The 19685-nt window shown below is 42.5% G+C and overlaps 1 protein-coding gene across 15 annotated transcripts in view; it reads left to right on the top strand.

The window, feature by feature from the left end:
* Positions 1–18846, top strand: part of svila (supervillin a) — a 77179-nt gene extending 58333 nt beyond the window's left edge. For 8 of the 15 annotated variants that reach the window (XM_084938809.1, XM_084938798.1, XM_084938802.1 and 5 more), the window contains 24 exons: positions 1360–1431; positions 1967–2023; positions 3332–3497; positions 4004–4087; positions 4316–4342; positions 4721–4807; positions 5377–5554; positions 5649–5821; positions 6606–6761; positions 7765–7901; positions 8589–8736; positions 8816–8961; positions 9128–9303; positions 9571–9724; positions 9838–10117; positions 12043–12197; positions 12329–12434; positions 12538–12745; positions 12825–12958; positions 15021–15176; positions 15880–16023; positions 16190–16311; positions 16446–16601; positions 18077–18846. In XM_084938809.1, coding sequence (XP_084794935.1) covers positions 1360–1431; positions 1967–2023; positions 3332–3497; positions 4004–4087; positions 4316–4342; positions 4721–4807; positions 5377–5554; positions 5649–5821; positions 6606–6761; positions 7765–7901; positions 8589–8736; positions 8816–8961; positions 9128–9303; positions 9571–9724; positions 9838–10117; positions 12043–12197; positions 12329–12434; positions 12538–12745; positions 12825–12958; positions 15021–15176; positions 15880–16023; positions 16190–16311; positions 16446–16601; positions 18077–18163 — 3309 coding nt within the window. In that variant the 3' untranslated portion in view covers positions 18164–18846. The remainder of the gene's footprint in view (positions 1–1359; positions 1432–1966; positions 2024–3331; positions 3498–4003; positions 4088–4315; positions 4343–4720; positions 4808–5376; positions 5555–5648; positions 5822–6605; positions 6762–7764; positions 7902–8588; positions 8737–8815; positions 8962–9127; positions 9304–9570; positions 9725–9837; positions 10118–12042; positions 12198–12328; positions 12435–12537; positions 12746–12824; positions 12959–15020; positions 15177–15879; positions 16024–16189; positions 16312–16445; positions 16602–18076) is intronic. The other 7 variants (XM_084938804.1, XM_084938800.1, XM_084938797.1 and 4 more) reach the window with 4 other exon arrangements.
* The last annotated feature ends 839 nt before the right edge of the window (positions 18847–19685 follow it).

The raw sequence follows: 19685 nt of genomic DNA, 5'->3' as shown, positions 1-19685 counted from the left end.
GTGTGGGTGTGTCTTAAAGACAAATTGTATTAATAATCATTCTGATTGTTGTAATTATGCTGTGTTCCTCATCCCACCACTGCTCATCAGGTTTCAGATTTATAATTGTTAGAATTTCCTGTTCTGTCTTACACTATGAATCTAATTTAATTGAGTTTAAAATTTCCCATTTATCATATTGACTTTGGCACGCAACCTCTGCTTCTCTAATCGACTCACATTTATGACAAATCTTTCTTGTGGCGTAAGATTTGTCTGAAAGTTGGTCTAAAATCTCAAGAGTCAGTTTGGCGTGCTTCAATCTGCTTCCAGTTTCATCTCTGTTCCAGTGGTTCAGGGCTGTGGCTTGGCATATTAATGTGGCTGCAGGGATTTTTTATTAATTTATTATTAATGTGTATTGTTTGCCCAATGTGTTTGTTTCATTGGTGGATACAAGTAACAAGAAAGAATATAAATGATTAAAAGTGAGGAAAACCATCAATAACCACTAACGGGGAAATTTTTAAATGGTAAAAACACAAATATGACATAATTCTTTAAATTCAGCTTATGGTACATCAGTGGAAAAAGTAAACATGTCCATGAGAACCATATTGTGAATCTTTTTTAAACCCTCACTGTGAAGTTAACCAGCTAAGCGAGCATGATTGTGCACATGCGCATACAGAGTAGAGCAGGCAGCTGTACGTCTTGGGGAAACACTACTGAGGCAACAGCGTTTTGGTAATTAATGAGAACCATTCAACCAAATGAGATCAGATTGTCTTATACACAATGCTCACCCGCAACACTTGAACCAGACTGAATGAATGGTAGTGGTGGATAACATACCTGACAGGTTTGAGTCCAAATAACTGCTGTTGCATTTTGTTGTAATGTTACAGCAAAACAAGGTTTCTGCAAAGTAACTGAACTGCACTTTAAATTAGATTATCTCTTTTTTTTATTGTTACACTCCCCTGAATATGACACAGGCGAGAATACCCTGACCTTTACTTACTAATGCAAGTCAAGCTCCTCATCAGCCCCTCCCTTGTTGGTCATCTGGAATGAAGACTTTCTGTTGTAAGTTTGGAGCCTCTAACCCCAAACTGAGATCATCCCAATGCCTCGTCTGTGACACAACTTGTTATTTCCTGAAACCCGTTGAAAAATCTCCAGAGCCGCAGAGTTCATTGTACAGTTGTTTTTGCAAAGAGTCTCACACTACATGTAACTAGAAAACTGATACATTAAAGCCTTGTTTCGCATGATGCCAGTGTTTCTAAAATCCCAGCGACAACCCTGCAGCTGCTATACTCCTGATCATCCCCTTCATGTGTATGTGTACATTTCCTATTTCTGTGGCTTCCATAGGAGCCAGTGTTTGCTGCTACTTTCTCTACTCCTCCTGAGCCTCCTTACAATGCAACCGAATCAGCCAGCCAGGTAGGACGTGTCAACAGGTCTTGCTGCCTTGCATTGCTTGTTGTACTTGCTCACACACCTGCTTCACTAAACTCACACATTACAAACCCTACTCTACAACTTTGCTCCTTAGCCACATCACTGTGGTTAATATGCATTATTAATGTGTTCCTTCTCAGGTTCATAAATATTTGGACAGTGGTGGAATTTCTTTAATTTTTGCCTCTGTACACCACCATTTACTTTTGAGTTTCTGAAAAACTGAGACTGTATAAAAATGTCCTTAATGGTTAATTAATGAACTGGTAATTGGTGAATTAGAGCTGAAGTCTGCACTTTTTTGATTTAAAATCCACTGTGGTGTATGGGAGGCAAAACCATTCAGGCACTAGCACACTGATATTGATATAAGTCGCACATCGTTATCAGCACAGGGCCAGCATGGCAGCCCCTGCAGCTTCTCGTGCTTGTGCAGAGCTTGGATCTTTTCTTCCGTCTTTTCATCCATAATCCTCATCTTTTCTTACCTTCCTCATCCATCCCTCTGGTTGTGAAGGCCATCAGATCTCGCGGACCCGTGCAGGTGGATGAAAAACACCCCTGGAGACGAAAGGTGACCCTTTCAAAGCTATACACAGCTTTCTGGGCAATTCCTCCCCCTCCCACTCACCGCTGGCAGCCTCCACACAAACACAGCAATCAAAGCTCCAGTCACGATCGGCATGAGTTGCAGTCTGCTATATTCAATAGACTTCTTCCATTTTACTGTCACGAGTTACTTTAAACACCCACACAGTCATGTGTCATTTCTTAATACTGTTCAAATAGAGGTGAATGACTTTAGTGCTGTGTGAGGCAAAGATTTTCTCATTTTCTCTGTGTGTACTCTTTGTGTATTTGGGCACTTTGTTGTTTATGAATGTGGGAAACATTTAAACACACAGACTGCAAAAGATGCAGTACTGTGTCCATTTTGATGGGTAGATTTTAGTGATGAGTGCAGTTTGAACAGGGGTGTCAAACTCAAAGGCCACACTCAAAAATGAGAATCACATCTGGCATTTCCCCAAAATGTTGTTGATTTTTGTCCAGATAAAACCCACATCCAGGCATCTTAATGGACGTGCCATTTAGCCCAACAACCTCGCTTCCTCACCTAACAGCCCTGCTGACCACAGCGTTAATCAAAAGCCTGAATATTACAGCTACTAGGAGACTGGAGGTGTTTATAAAATCATTGTCTTTACATTACAGCTTTAACAGAGCAAGTTAGCTGCATTGTACAGCCGAATCTTCTGGCATCAAGTTTCTGTGCATAAATGCCTGAAAGCTGTGAATATACTGCAGCTTCTCTGCAGTTTTCGTCCTTCTTCATTGCCATTTGGATCCAACACGTATTTTGCGTTACAGTTCAGCAGCTTTCTGCAGCGCCTCTACGACTCCAAACCTCTGCTGGCGTGCAGAAAAGAAAACTGAGTTTATATCTCAGCAAATGGATCTGTGGGTCGATGCCGAGAAGTATTCGGTCTCCCACGTCTCTGGAGACTTTCTGACCTTGTTATCAACAGTCTGTTTACTTCCGTGAAAGTACAGGAAACGCTGTTTAATTTGGCGTGTGACTCCAAATGTGGTGCTTAATGATCGTTGTGCAGCTTCAGCTAAGCAGGGTAAAATTTATAAATAGTCTTAAAAGATTTTGTGGCCACATGACAATTTGTAAAGGGCCATATTTGTCCTGTGGGCTTTGAGTTTGTATAGCAAGCACTTTTATGAAGGACATTTAAATAAATGCAGGGATGTGATGGGTAACCCATTCACAAAATGCTCCCTGGAATGCATCACACATTACAAATGATGCAGTAAGGCACCTGAGAAGTGTTCTCCTACACTTGACACTGACTTGTCCTCCCTCTTTTCTCAGAGGTTAGCAGAGGCAGAGATGGAGTCTCAGAGGATCGAGGCTCACATGTCCATTGAGGAGAGGAAGCAGCTGATCGTGGCCCGAGAGGAATCCTGGAAGTCCAAAGGCCACGGTGCTGCCAATGACTCGACCCAGTTCACTGTGGCTGCACGCATGGTGAAGAAAGGTCAGAGGGCAAAAACACTCACTTTCCACTGGCATACCTGTGCTCATTATGCACTGCTGCAGAGCAATAAAGAGTTAACGTCAGCCTCAGCTCTGTGTCCTGAGTGCTTAAAAAAAGCTTGCTCCACAGCTAGCAGCTTGGGGAGAATGACTCTCGTTTTCCCTCCATCAGGCCAGAGTAGCTGCTCCAAGGCCTTCGCTGAAGCAGAAAATGATTTAATGGTTGGAGCTCTCCGCATTAGCTGTGCACTTACCCTGACGTGGCAAACGATGGACAGTTTCATTAACTATTCCTGCTTATTATTCCAGAGCTCTGTAACATACAACACATGCAAAGATACCCACACCTGTTGCTTTCTGTGTGAACCTACAAACTGATAGTACTGCATCTGCCTGTGAAACTATGAAAACAAATGAATTTGTGTTTTTACTAAAATCATAAACAGCCCTTCCCCTTCAGATTGTACCCGAGTCATCACATGTATATGTACGTCTCTGTTGCTGCAGGTCTGGCCTCCCCTGCTGCTCTTCAGAATCCTGTGCCGTCCAAACCCAAGAATGGCAACATTGCCATCTCTAAACCACAGGATGGTCAGTTGCACTTCATTTCTGTGTTTCCCTGTTAGAGCATGTCACCCTGCTTTCATGTTAACAGATGGTTTCAGGAGGGTTTTTCAGGACTTTAAGGGTTCAGCCATTGCTTAAATCTGATTTAAATTAATGACACGACTTTGTTACCTCGTTAGCCTCTGAGCTCATGTTGCGTAGGTGCTAAATGTATACTTTTGTGTTATTCTGTTTTTGCTTCTCTTTCCAAAGACATGGAACAGATGTCTGATACTGAAGGTTTACTCTTTTGTCTTTTTTGCCATTTATCACGCCGCTCATCCAAACCACCAATATCACCAACACTAATGTGACTCGTGTTGCTGTGAGACTTCTATTGGCTTGTAAAGCCTAATAGAAGGTAGCCCAGGGGAAGGCAGTCACCTGGACTAATGTGCATGAGTCTGAGGTGCTGAAGAGTTCACATTCGGAGGCCTTGGAAGTGCTTGTGACCATGTTTAGATTCACAGCATTGTGGCTGTAACTTTCCATCATACTCATTATTCAGTCAACAGAAGCAACATTAGTCGTGACATGTACGAGCAGAACCTCATGTCGCTTTCCTTTTCACCTAAAATCAAACACTTTGTTGGCTCTGTCGTGTGTGTGCGTGTGCAGAAATCAAGGCCATGCCAGATTTGAACCTGGAGTCAGACATGAAGCTGGATAAATTGGAGTCATTCCTGGGCAAGCTCAACAATAAAAGTGAGTCCTTCACAGACACATGAGTATCAATGGTGCCTGCTTACATGTAGGTATGGAAGCTGATAGCTGCAGAAACTATCTTTTCTTGATATCATTAGACGATACAAGTGATATCAAACTATTTTCTACAAAAGCAACATTTGACCTGGAGCAGTTGGTTTTCCTTTCAGGAGCTGCTGCAAAACTGTTCTTTTTAAATATTGAAGAACCAGGTAAACTTTGATCTTTTCACTCAGACGTTTCTGAGTGGGCTTGTGTGACAATGTGATCCATATTCATCCCGTGCAGGTCAGCATGCTACCTGTAATAGAAGACAGTAGGCCACAGCTAAACCATGTACTGCGGACTGTGTCCATAGCATCATGTTAGACACCTAAGATAAATGAAAGTCAATTTGTGTAATTATGTGTTAGATAAAGCCCTCACACAGAATGGTTGGTTTTTATTAGTGGGGCTTGTTAAAACACCAGTTAAAAGTCACAAAGAAAGTGAATAATTTCCATTTTCTGTCAAAAAGAATCTGTATTTTTGTGGTTTTTAAAGAGTCGCCTCTTTCTGTCTGTCCTCAGTGTCTGGACTGCCAGAAGCAACCATCACAGTGACGGAAAAGAAGGTAAAGGAAGTGATGACCCTCGAAGACGAAACTTTTTCCAAGTTCTACCGCCAAGTGGAGGAACTTCCTTCCGTCACCAACAAGCTGGAGATAGATGACGACTTTGATGCCATCTTCGGTCCCCAGGTGCCAAAGTAAGCTCTCGATGCCTGATGTAGTTTTGACTCATCACTGAGGGTGAGACTTGTTCCTGTTAACTGTGACCCTTTACTGCTGACCTCTCTGCAGGCTGACCTCAGAGATGGTACAGCACAAGCGGGCGGTGCGCCCAGCACGTAACGTCCAGTCATCCAGGAACCCTCTAAAGATGCTGGCTGCCAGGGAGGACATCAGACACGAGTACACGGAGCAGAGGCTCAACATCGGCCTGCTGGAGAGCAAAAGGATGAAGGCTGAGAAGAGTGAGTGAGGATGGATGAGGAGCAGCTGTTTAAAATAATATACAGTCTCCTTGACGATGCTCTATTTGTCCAAGCACCAACAGGTTGTTGTAATTTATCATTCCTGCGGTTGTTGCCAGGCGCATTGGACACTGCCATTCCTACTTTACCCTGCATGTCAAACTGTGCCGTGTTGTGGGAGACTGGTGAAATTGACAGATGCACAAAGAGGCCAAAAATCTCTTCTCTCTTCTTCCCTGTGATGTGTGCATTCATGTTATCAGCAAATGCAAATATCTTGCCCCTTATATTGACAGAGAGATGTATTGACCAATTGAGTCAGTGTTTCTATGGAAAAAGAGGGCAATATAGCATCACTCTCATATAGAAAGGCTCACTTGTATCATGCACTCTAAAAGCTTCTCCACTTGCTTTGAATGAACCCACGCACACCGCTTTGGGATGTGAGCAGACCTGCATGCGTGTCCCTTTCCTGTTATTGTGCTGAGCAGTCCTCGGAAAAGTCAGCTTTGTTTATGAGCTACACGTGCTCAGCAGCTTGTTTTGACTGTGAAGACAAGAACCCACACTCTTTGATGTGTAACTTCCTCCTTCACCTCCTCTCATAGCATTAAACCTTTAGTACCTGCTGTAGTGAGACACAGTAGAGCTTTGTGGTCATGACTGTGTGTACTGGGTGGATGTGTCTTTGCTGTATAAGAATGAAGAGTAATAAATTAAAATTGTTGTGTGTATTTCTTGCAGTCTAATGTCAGTTCTCTGTGCTCTGCTCTTTTTCCTGCAGTGAATAAGAACTCTGGTTTCTCTGAAGTGGCTCTCGCTGGTCTGGCCAGCAAGGAGAACTTCAGCAGTGTCAACCTGCGCAGCGTCAACATCTCAGAGCAGATGTCCAACAACAGCGCTGTGCCTTACAAGAAACTAATGCTGTTGCAGGTCAAAGGTCAGTTAAAGATACTGGAAACACTGCACTAAATGTACAGAAACACCTACCCTCACAACAGGAATACTTCTACTTTTCTTTTTATTCACTCCACTGCACCATATTTGCATACTTTTGTTAAAAGCGAGGACAATAGCTATTTGGTTTTTGCAGTTTTTCAGAAATTCTTTGATTAATGTGCTGTCATTCTTTTAATTCAGGTTCACATTTTAGGCTTAGCACTCATGCAGGTTTATTTCCATTAATCCCACATTTAAATCTAGCAGCATCTTGCTAAGATGCTAAACTCTGTGCTGCCTGCTGAATGTTATTTGGCCAAAGAAAAATAATACAATAAAATAAAAACAGTGCAGCTAGTGTAGAGTGGAAAAAAATTCCAGGCAATAATTTGTAGTACCGAATAACAAGTTAATAAACTGTGTGTGCTCAGTATTTTTAAATTGCAGTCAGTGAGTCTGTAGCAGCTGCTACAATTAATCGTTTAAGGAACGGAAAAACAAAAACCAGTTCACACAAAGCTCTGGAGGATGCTTCTTCAAGGGTGTCCTTTCCAGAGGACCGGAGGATATCTAAAACTGGAGATGAGAGCATGTCTGTGCATCTCCTCCTTATGTCTGTTGGTGACAGCTCTGGTTCCAAATCATTCTCACCAGGGTGCCTCACACTGCCCCAGGCTGATCCACTCCTCTAAAGCCTGCTGTCTGTAATTCAGAGTAAATCCTCAACACTGGGGTTACTGTTTTGTTTGGAGGTTAGCTGTCCCAACCTGATGGTTGGTAGATAGGTATGCTTAAGCATTGCTAGTTTCTTATAAGCCAAAAGCATCCTAAAATCATAAAACTCTAACAAATATTTGTTTTGCTGCCCTTATTTATTTGCATAAGGAAAATTAGAAGTTAATGTAGATAACATACTTGGTGAAGTGGTGAGACTCGCAGATGCTTGCCCTGTTACTGCAAGTACAATAATGTGACAATCGGACTACCTGTCTGTGTGAAACCAGGCCGCCGGCACATCCAGACCCGACTGGTGGAGCCGCGAGCATCCTCCCTGAATAGCGGCGACTGTTTCCTGCTCATCACGCCACAACACTGCTTCATCTGGATCGGAGAGTTTGCCAATGTTATTGAGAAGAGCAAGGTGGGTTACGACTCAGAGCGCTGCAAAGCAGTGATTGCAAAACTGCTTATTGTTGGTATGCTTAGATTTGAGTACAGTATACTTACTTCTTTGGGAATTTACAGCCCTCTAAGAACTAAAATCATGTGGTATAAGAGTCTCACTGCTGCATGTGGGACGGGCTTCAAGTGCAGGATGTAAACAGGAAGCTACAATGGCATAGCTCAGGAAGGTGTGTTCTGATGACCTTTTAGCTGAATAAACTAGTGACCTAAATCTGACACAAAGGACTGTTGTGAGCCAGTGTCCACAGCTTTCATGGGGTTGTTCTAGGTCACTTCATAAACTTTGGTTCTTTATATTCTAACAGTTATTTCGTGTGTTAATACAAGATATTTTACATTGAAATAAGTGGAAAAAAATCTGCCAATGGAACAAGTGAAAATCCTCTAGTTTTTCTCTCGTTTCAAGATTCACCGAGTGAACAAGTTCCTGTATCTTACTGGAATGTTGCTTTGTAGCTGATTTTGTCTTATTTTAAGTGTAATGAGATCAATTTTGACTAGAAATGAGACAAATATACTTGGTAAGATGGAAGTGTTTCTACTTTTTTTATTGTGTGTGTGTGTGTGTGTGTGTGTGTGTGTGTGTGTGTGTGTGTGTGTGTGTGTGTGTGTGTGTGTGTGTGTGTGTGTGTGTGTCTTTCAGGCTTCAGAGTTGGCCAATTTCATCCAGAGCAAAAGAGATTTGGGTTGTCGAGCCAACTATGTCCAAGTCATTGAAGAGGGCATTAACACAATAAACCATGCTGTCAAGGAGTTCTGGAAGATCCTGGGGGGGCAGTCGAGTTATCAGTGTAAGGATTCACCTGTGAAAAACTCCAAGAAACTGTTTCAATAAAATGAAATCCAATGCCTCCATGTTTGCTCTTGCAGCTGCAGGAACGCCAGATGAAGATGAGCTGTACGAGGGTGCCATTGTGGAGACCAACTGCATTTATCGCCTGATGGATGACAAACTGGTCCCAGATGATGATTTTTGGGCCAAGATGCCTCGCTGTTGTCTGCTCAATCCTAAGGAGGTGAGACAAATTAAGTTAAAACTGTTGCAAACTATAAATCCATCTCAAATCTAAAATAAAGTTTTAAAATCATATGCAAGCATGTAAGATTTAAAATGACTTTTGGCTCCCTCTAGTGGTGATATAAATGCTCTGGAGAAAACACCACGTTCTCTGTTTTCTGCAGGTTCTGGTTTTTGACTTTGGCAGTGAGATGTACATTTGGCACGGGAAGGAAGTGACTTTGGCGCAGAGGAAGGTGGCTTTCCAGCTGGCGAAGCACTTGTGGAATGGCACCTTTGACTATACAAACTGTGACATCAACCCACTGGACCCAGGAGAGTGTAACCCACTCATACCCAAGTATGGAAACACATACTACAGCTTAGATGCATGGTTATGTACAGATATTGAGAATGTCAATTCTGCATACACATGGTGTTTTTGCCCTTTATGCAGAGAGCTTTAAAGAATACACTGAGATCAGATAACCTGAAAGAGATGGTCATGTTTTCTCTTTTACTTTCTGGTCTAAGTAACGCCTCAGACATTGCAGGAGTGTGTTTCAGGCATCTTCATTGGTTTTAATAATAATGCATCATCTATACACTGTGTCCGCTTCACATGTAGAAAAGGCCAGGGTCGCCCTGACTGGGCAGTGTTTGGCAGACTGACTCAACACAATGAGACCACCCTGTTCAAAGAAAAGTTCCTGGACTGGAGCGACTCCAGGAAAACTCCCAGTCCTACAAAAAACAGCAGCGATCACAGTACTGATCAAAAGGTATCAGCAAACACTTTATTCTACCTACGTCCTCATTTTTTGTTTTTGTGGGAGTAACATGCTTCAGCAGATTCAGCACACTTATTTCTTTCTTCTACTTCAATCCTCACCAGGAGCAGCCCACCCGTGATCAGCCCAGTGCGTGCAATGCCTCACTGATGCTGACCCTCCATCAGACACCCGTCTGCACCATTCTGGATGGCTTCAATGTGGGCCGGGGCTACGGCCTGGTGGAGGCAGAGGAGTGGCGCAGCTACGAGATCAGCACTCTGGCAGTGGAGGTCTGGCACATCCTGGAGTTCGACTACAGCCGCCTGCCGCGCCAGAGCATTGGCCAGTTCCACGAGGGTGACACCTATGTAGTGAAGTGGAAATACATGGTCAGCACTGCTGGTGCGTACTGAGCACATAGATTACACCTTCATGTAAACCTTGTAATTTTGCAGTAGTTGATGAACTGCATTCCTAAAGGACCACTTTAGTCAAAGCAGACTTGTTTGTGTAGATTGTGTCCAATCTACCACTTGTGCAGGGATGTGTTTAGAAGAGTCAATCATTCAAACCGGCCAGCAGATGGAGTGGTGGAGACAGTATATCAGTCATGTTTGTTATAATTTCTTCATTTGTATGCAGAGTTTGCACATAATGTTTTGCTTTTTCCACTGCTAAAAGTTGTCTTATTGAGTGAGTTGTAGTATTGACTACAATACTGATACATTTATTTCCAGTTTACCTAAACCACAGAACCACAGGATCCTTGATTTTATGTCTGTTACTGCAGATCTAGGCCAATTTAACCACATAGCACATCCTCTCTGACTCACTCCGAGTACTTCCAAGAACACCAAAGTACACCTTTGGGGAGGACTGTTGGTGAAATCAGTTATGTACCACGCAGCCAAATGTCTGCAGATTCAGTGAAGCTGGCTCAGCTCCTGCTGCTGCTCTTGACTTGTGAAGCAGAATACCACAAACTCCAGTTTTATGTTACAGATTAAACAAACTAAATGCTTGTTAGAATACAAGAGGGGGAGAGTACAAGGAGGAAAGAAAGAGTTGGTTTCACCACTGCTGTGATCCGTTTTAGACACAGCCACAGAAAATCAGTGGTTATGCTGGACCTGTCTGCTGTGTTTTAATTGAGTAGTGCTGCGTCTGGTGCCATGGTGGTACACTACTGTTTTCCCAATACTCAAATTCTGTTCTGTCAATTCTGTAATACTACTTGTATATTATTACTAATATTATCCTGTAAGCTACATCCAAAATTCCACACTAACATGCCGTTAGCATGTGAGAATGGTATGAGATTTAGTTTGTTTATGGGGACCTTTTTCAGAATATAAGCAGAAGCAAAGGTGATGGTCTTAATCTCTCATACAATCAGTCTGTGCTTTGTAGGTGGGTCTAACTATGGTCTATACTCTATTCCAAGATCAGAAGAATTATGTGACAGTCGGTCTGTGATATCTTTGGCTTTGATCAAATGTCTATAAATCAGTCTCACTGCTGCGCAGCCTTCTTGAAATACCTCAGAAGCATATTTGAGCAGTTATGTTGAAGCAGCATCTAAATTAACTCTAATTTAAACGTCCACCAAGACATAAAAACCAGATGTATAAAATCACCAGTCACATCTGATTAAAGGCTGCTTGGCGGCCTTTGCCTCAGAACAGGGTTTTAAGAAGCTTTGTTCTCCTGGAAGTTGTGCTTCCAGCAGTATCATTGCTGTTGTGGAATTCCCCCCAGATGTCGATTCACGAGCACCAGGTCTCTGTCAAAGAGTTTTGGAAAAGGGCACTGACTAAAAAATCGATACAGAAACAGACATTTAAATTTGACTTGTTATTCTGTTACATAATCTGCTATATTCTTTGTGGTTATTGCCTAGCAACATTGAAAAGATTGAGACCACACATTACCCAAATGACCTAAAATTGGACTCTGCAGAAAGCTTGCCAAGTTCGAAGCAGATCAGACATTTATCGATTTATTAGAGAGCTCATTTGTTCATTGAGTCACACACCAGCTTCATGCCTGCAGATACAAAAACCTCTCATCAGCTCAGAAGAGATGACAATAATATCGGATCTTCATAACTTGAACAGGATTTTTTTTTAATTCATACCGTAGATGGATCTACTAAAATTCTCAGGCGAGTTTGAATCCTGATGACTTTAACCTCAGAGGACCTAGGATTTTCACATTTATATCACAGGTGCATCTACTAGGACACTGAGGAGCAGCATGTATGTTCATGAATCGTGGTTTTGTGGCCGTGTGCAGACACAGACCTCAGATGAATGTCTCCCTTACAGTTGGGAAGAGACAGAACCCGGAGCAGCTGAAGACGACAGGAGCGGGGAAGGAAAAGTGCTGCTACTTCTTCTGGCAGGGCCGCAACTCCACCGTCAGCGAGAAAGGAACATCAGCACTCATGACGGTGGAGCTGGATGAAGAGCGTGGAGCACAGGTACAACAAGAGTGTCTGAAAGACCAAGTTTGCATGGAATAGAAATTTGTTTCCTGCCTTTCTTAGTCTACAGTTTCATTTTGTGGGAGTATGATTGCTTTGACATCTTTTTTTTTTTTTTTTTTCTTTAGGTTCAAGTCCAGCAGGGAAAGGAACCTCCATGTTTCCTGCAGTGCTTCAAGGGAGGGATGGTCATCCACTCAGGAAAGAGGGAAGAGGAGGAGGAAAATTCGCAGAGTAAGCCTACTACAGTGGACAGCTTTTAACTTCTTCGTTTTAAACACCTCCAAATAACTTGGCCATCTCGTTCACTTCCGTTCGTCTGCCCTCTTTGTCTCAGATGATTGGCGTCTGTACTGTGTGCGTGGGGAGGTGGAGGTAGAGGGCCATCTGCTGGAGGTCGCCTGTCACTGCAGCAGCCTGCGTTCAAGAGTCTCCATGGTGCTGCTAAGCATCAGCCAGGCCCTCATCTACCTGTGGCATGGCTGCAAGTCTCAGGTGCACACGCGGGAGGTGGCGCGCACTGCTGCCAATAAGATCAAAGAACAGTGAGTGCAAACCTCTGTTTTCCCCTTGTCAGGCGTTCGGTTGTGACCCCGTAGTCTGACACACTCTGTTTTTGTGCAGTTGTCCTCTGGAAGCCGGCCTTCACAGCAGCAGCAAGGTCACCATCCAGGAATGTGATGAGGGAGCAGAGCCCACGGGCTTCTGGGAAGCCCTCGGGAGGCGGGACAGGAAAGCCTACGACTGCATGCTGCAAGGTGGGAACACTTGTCAAAATTCTCCTTTCCAAGTAAAAGTCCTGCATTCACAATTGTAGAGAAAGTACTTCAGTAATTTCAGGCATTTCTGAATAGTATCACTAGTAAATATGATATTCTAAGCTTAAGCTGTGGTGGTCAGTGTTCAAAGCAGGATTTTAAATCACACTTTAGCATAAAATAATGCAGAATAGCATTATAATATATAATGCTTTTTCAACTCATGACAACAGAGATTAGATTTTCAGTCTTTTAAGCCCCAAATTTGTTCCTGATTACCTCTAAGGGACCTCTAAAACATCAGTAAATAAATTATTAAAGGCAAAAATGCTGATTTGCTCCTGCTCCTGGAATTACTGTGCACATGAACTCAATATTCATCTTCACTGAACTAGTAAATATCATATCTGTTCAGAAGTTATTCCCCTGAAAGATATTTTTAGTGTTTTTAATTAACTGATGGCTTTTATTACTTAGTACGACCAAAAAAAAAAGAGTCATTTCAGCAGTCAAGTGCAAATCTTGATCTATAGCAGTTTTAATACTTAGAAAAGTATAAACGACATAATAATGTGCACAGATGATACGGATCCAGATCTGGGAAGCTTTGGGAAGAATTTAATTTGTGTAAGAGAGCAGAATTATTTTACATCATACCTCCAAAAATGCATGTCATTTTGTAATAATAAAAACTGGAAGTCATCTTTTTTTGATGTTAAGAAAATATCACAAGCTGAACACTTAATGCAGATCCATGGACTTGTTTTTTTTCATCTGTGCCTGCAAGTCCAAACACTGCAGCCTCACATAATATTGTTTCTTTATTGTCCTGTTCTGATGGAGAATACGGATAATATTGTTAAATATGACATTTATTGTGGCCATGAAATCATCTTCTTGTCACATGATACCATAAAACGGTAACAAAATGGCAACGGCACTCTGACTGCTATTAAGTACCAGGATGAGATTCTTGCGCTGGTGCAGGTAGTCCTGGGCATCATGTGGTGAGAGTATGCAGGCAGTTCCTGGAGGATAAAGGAATTGACACCATTGACTGGCCCCCTCGCTCGCCTGACCTAAATCCAATAGAACATCTGTGGGATGTTATGTTGTGGTCTATCTGACGCCACCAGGTTGAACTCAGGCTGTCCAGGAGCTCAGTGAGAGCCTGGGGCAGATCTGGGAGGAGATCCCCCAGGACACCATCCATTGTCTTATTAGCCACATGCTCCAACGTTGTCAGGCATGCATAATAATAATAATGGATTGGATTTATATAGCGCTTTTCAAGGCACCCAAAGCGCTTTACAATGCCACTATTCATTCACTCTCGCATTCACACACTGGTGGAGGCAGCTACGGTTGTAGCCACAGCTGCCCTGGGGCAGACTGACAGAAGCGAGGCTGCCATATCGCGCCATCGGCCCCTCTGGCCAACACCAGTAGGCGGTAGGGTAAAGTGTCTTGCCCAAGGACACAACGACCAGGACAGAGAGCCCGGGGATCGAACCGGCGACCTTCCGGTTACAGATACGCTTCCCAACCCCCTGAGCCACGGTCGCCCTAGCATACTAGCATGTAGGAGTCATACAAACTACTGAGTGCCATTTTTGAGTTGTTTTCAGGCTGTCTTTGATTTCAGCTGTATGTAGTTTGATATTGTAATTTTCGTTTCCATCAAAGGATGTGGCATCCTTTTGTTCCTAATACGTAACCTAGGTTGTATCGGGATATGATCAAATCTGATGTGATTTCAAATTCCTTTTATCCATTTATTTTTTGACCAATATATTTGTTAAAAAAAAAAATTTCAAAAGCAAAAACCATTGAATGTATCCAGCTATTTAAAAAAAACAAACACACGAATTACTGTGATTTCACAGCTGTTCATATAATTCAGATTTTAGAATGTGGTAGAAAAAACATATTTAAGCTCTGTGTATTAGTACAGTATACAACAAAAACACAGCACTTAAGTAACTGTACGTATTAATTCTTTTATAACTTTTTTAGCTGTAAATTTGTCATTTCGTTGTCTGTTTCTCCCTCTGACCCTCAGATCCAGGCAGATTTAATTTCACACCTCATCTGTACCAGCTGAGCAGCAGTTCAGGAGAGTTTGCAGCTGTGGAATTTCTCTATCCCGCCAGAGATCCCAAGCAGGTCAACTCCATGCCCTTCCTACAGGAGGACCTGTATGCAGCTTCCCAACCAGGTACAGTAGACACACACGGTGTCTGCACTCATTTTGAAGCAGCTTTAATCTCTTAACACAAGTCCAGAGTTTTCTTGAAACAGGTTTTCAGGCTGAACAACTTTCTAAATGTATTTGTCTATTGAGGGATGTGACAGTCAACTTGCGCTCAGGATTTTAAGTTTGCTGATGTCATCAGCTGCATCCAGAGTGCTACAAGTAAGGGTCGCACTTTGGACATGGTTGATAAAGTATTTTTAATATGAAATTAATATGTCTGTAGAGAGTTAAGCTACCTAGCCTGTTTAGCCCTCGTTTGGGAGATGATCCAAAACAAGAAAAGTTGTTTGAATAATAACAGCGTAGTGGTGCACACTATTAAAGGTTAGTTGGTGGATGGTTCTGTCCAACATGGTCATTGCAATCACCAACCAATCAAGAGTTGCATGAGGACATAAATGCTTGTGAAGGGATACAGATTGAGGCACATCCCATAATGAGACATTGAAATTAATGCTAGGAATGACAACTTTAGTGTTTGCTGAGAGTTTTCACCAGAACCAGCAGGAAGGACTTCTGTTTAGGTTTTCAACTGTTAGGACAAATCCATCAGTCATGTCCAGCGCTGCACTGAACAAAAATGACCACTTAACTGAACACTTGAAAATCTGACAATGATGCATACCAGATGTGATCGTCTTTTTTTTCCCCACCTATTTATCAGCCCTGTTCCTGGTGGACAACCACCATGAGGTGTACCTGTGGCAGGGCTGGTGGCCTCAGGACAGTGAAAGCACTGGCTCGGCCCGAATCCGCTGGGACTCGGACAGGAAGTGTGCCATGGAGACGGTTCTGCAGTACTGCAGAGGTATTCCACTGTAATTCCTAATAAATATACAACCCATCCAATAGTTGTGAACACTTTTGCTAAACCAGCCCCAGGATCTTGGAACCCAGATAAATAAATGAAATCTTGGTTGTTAATGAAGGATGTTTGCTTGTTTTAAAATGCATTTCTTGCTTTTTCTCCTCAGAAAAGAATGAGAAGAAGCCTCCCAAAGCATATTTGATCCACGCTGGTCTGGAGCCACTCACCTTCACAAACATGTTCCCCAGCTGGGAGCACAGAGAGGACATCGCTGAGATCACTGAGAGGGTGCGTGGACCAAACGTACTAATATCAACATATGAAGCACATATGAAGCAAATAGTGCACAAGTCAAAGACTCGCATACAGGTCCGTCTGGATATCAGCTCAAAAAAATTATGTTGTATTGTTTTGGTTTCTAGGAGGCAGAAATTTATCATCAGATTATTCTGGTGGAGGATGTGTTGGCCCGGCTCTGTAAGACCACATATCCACTGGCCGATCTCCTAGCTCGGCCGCTGCCTGAGGGAGTGGATCCCCTCCGCCTGGAGGTCTACTTGTCTGATGAGGACTTCCAGGTAAGAATGTCCAGTGTGAAGAGCCCGTGATTTTATTTTAAAGGTTGCTTCGTTTTAGAACTGATAAATGACTTGTCAAAAATTCTCTAAGAAAACATTTTCCAACTAAGCTGACAACAATCTTTTTTTGTAAAGTTGGTCTGTGTTGGCTTGTGAGTTAGAGTTGGCTTATTTCAGTCAGAAGAACAACAGCCTTGGGTCGATTTAGGTCACCACCATGAATCAAATTACTTGCTGATGTCAGCCCTCCACTTTTAAATTTGGCCAGAAGGGCTTTATTAGCTCTAGCTTCCCTCCAGCTAATGATGGTCAGCATTAATTTACCTGGTAACTTGGGCATTACGAGCTAACCGCTCTGAACCCACATAAGTTTGTGTCCTCATAGAGTTTCTCTGGACTCAGTTGTGCCGGTCACAACATAGATTGACTACATCGACTGTAGTCTGTAGTTTTAGAATACTAAATGTTAGTATTCACTACTGTAAAACACTGCAAGAGAGCACAAGACAGGCACTTAGGGAAGGAGCCGCCTTTGAATTTTCCAGAAAATCTGTCATAGGAGGTGAGGAAGCACCAGGAAGGAACCTCAGTTTGTTTTTTAAGTTGTTTTAAGTTCATTCATACATAGGCAACAAAAAGTAGTACAACCTCTACTGAAGTGCTGCATACAGTACATTAAGTAGTTGCTCAGGTAGTTGCTTGTTGTGGTGAACCAAGACAGGATCACCTCCTAATTTTGCAGCTCAGTCAGCACTTCAGGGAAATTGTCTTTCAAGTCATTGGTTTGGTTTAATGACCCAGAATGTTAGCAACCTTCCCCAGAGCATGAGTACTGCTGTTGCACCTTTTGATTCTCCATCTTATCCTCTCTGTTTGTCTTTTCCTTATCTGTGACTCTCAGCTGAGGTCATGCATCTTTGCAGCCAGCGTGTAGTTTGACTTTTTTCAAACAGCTGGACAGTGTATGAGTCAAACGTTACTTCTCACTTCTGTTTGTTTTTTAAGGATTTTTCTCTTGTTTATTCCTCCTTTCATTCCTTCTCACTCTCCAACTTCTTCCATTTGTCTTTAATGGTGTCATGTCTCGCTCCTTTTGTCCCTTCATGAACTTAACTATTTCACTGATTCCACCCTCCAGGGTGTGGGGGCTTATGGGAAGGTGAGTTGTCTGATTTGGGATGTTCACTCCTTGTTCAGCATTGTCACCTATTTTATCTCCTTTCTAACACCGTGTTTCTACTATAGCATGTTTGGTTACAGGCTGTTCACTCACAACTCACACGCGTGTGAACTGAATCCTGGAGATGTGAGCACTTTGGAAACTCGAATGTGTCTTTAACTTCACTGATGCATGAATGTGTTCAGATGTTTGTCACTCACAGTGCAGGCTACAGGACTGAGTACTTTGAGTTTGCGATCAGTGTGTGCAGCAGAGCGTCGTGTCTGTTTGATTCTGAGTGTGACTGATCCCACAGAGAGCCCTGGAGATGAGCAAAGAGGAGTTCGGCACTCTGCCCGGCTGGAAGCAGATGAACTTGAAGAAAGCCAAAGGACTTTTCTGAATGATGAAAAACTGGGCGCTGCTGATGTCATCAGAAAACTCAGACTCCAAGGGTGGGGCTGCCTGGATGTGTGGGGAAAAGATACTCCAGTGTTTTGGTTGTAGGAGAGGATTGTGAGTGGATGCATGTTTTAATGGCAGTCATGTAAATTCCCACTCTGTTAATGTATGTACTTGTGTACTTTGAGCAGGAGCACCTTACACTGTCAGCCTTGCAGCCATGTTGGTGTCGGCAGGTCTGTCAGCCTGCTGAACTCCCTCCACATGATACTCTCTGCTATGTATGTTTGTGCATTAAAAATAAATTATATTTATATTACATCCATGTAGAATTTTTTTTTTTTTTTAAATCCCAACAGATATTGAAACCCTAACAAAATAAAGTGTATAATAAATGTTGCAGAGGTTTGTGTCTCATGTTCCAGCTGTACAGATCACCATTTGCTGTTTACTGATCAAATGAAGCTCTTGATATGAATGACGGTGTCATTACTGTGGGACAGATACAGACTTGATTAAAGGCGAACAAAGAATGATGATGAAATGTTTGATTTTTAATTCTTTCAGTGTATAGTGCCTTGCTTTGTGTACAGTTTATATACAGATCCTAGTCTGCATTTTGGAGACTGTTTTGTGATATAAAGATGTATTCTAGAAATAAACCTGGAAAGTTTGATATCTGAACATTCTGGGTTTTTTCATTTTTCTTTCATCTTTTTCAGCTGACCAAACAGACACACTACATACACTCCAGTTTCCTGTCAAACTCTTGTGTGTTTTTGGAGTGATCCTCAACTCACGCGGCTGATGTCGCAGTGGCCATGTCTTTCTTTGATAGTGAAAATGATTTGTCTCGCGTAAACATTAAAGTTCTGATTTATCCATTTGTCTATGTAAGATCTGACCTACTCCCATGAGGTTCACTGACATCACAGGGAGAGCTTGTACACTTTTGTGTGGTGATGGTGGTTTTTGGATTTAAAGCTGAGCATCGATTCATGCCTGTATCTGGGCCTAGCACTGACCAGTGGTCATGTGAGGAGTATCTGCTCTATGGAGCTTCTCACCTGCTGGGTGCAGCTTGGCTCCATGCTTACTCTGAAGCTCACAGCCTCTCTGTTTGAACAAAGAGGACCTACCTTCATGCATTTTGAGTAAACTATGATTTAAAAAAAATAAAATAAAAGCCTTTTAGCTGAGAAGTCAGTTTAGTTCCAACTAGTTTCCATCGTTTGATTGTTATAGTGAACTGATTTCATTACAGTGATTACCACTTATTGCTTGTTAAAAAAGAATAAAATTTTTTAAAAAAGATCAAATTACTATGATCTTTGGAAATTACTTTTTCACAGGACTGCGTATAGTCTGTCGGATGAAGCCTGATCCAGCTGCCATAGGATGAACGGTGGGGAACACACTGGACAGGTTTCCAATATGACACAGGGCTAACACAGAGACAACCATTCACTGGTCACCTACTGATGGGAAGGTTGGTGGTTCGATCCTTGGCTCCTCCAGTCTGC

This window comes from Perissodus microlepis, chromosome 9, assembly GCF_051167445.1.
Source record: "Perissodus microlepis isolate ML-2025 ecotype Zambia chromosome 9, ASM5116744v1, whole genome shotgun sequence".
NCBI lineage: Eukaryota > Metazoa > Chordata > Actinopteri > Cichliformes > Cichlidae > Perissodus > Perissodus microlepis.
This window is presented reverse-complemented; position numbering and strand designations above follow the sequence as displayed.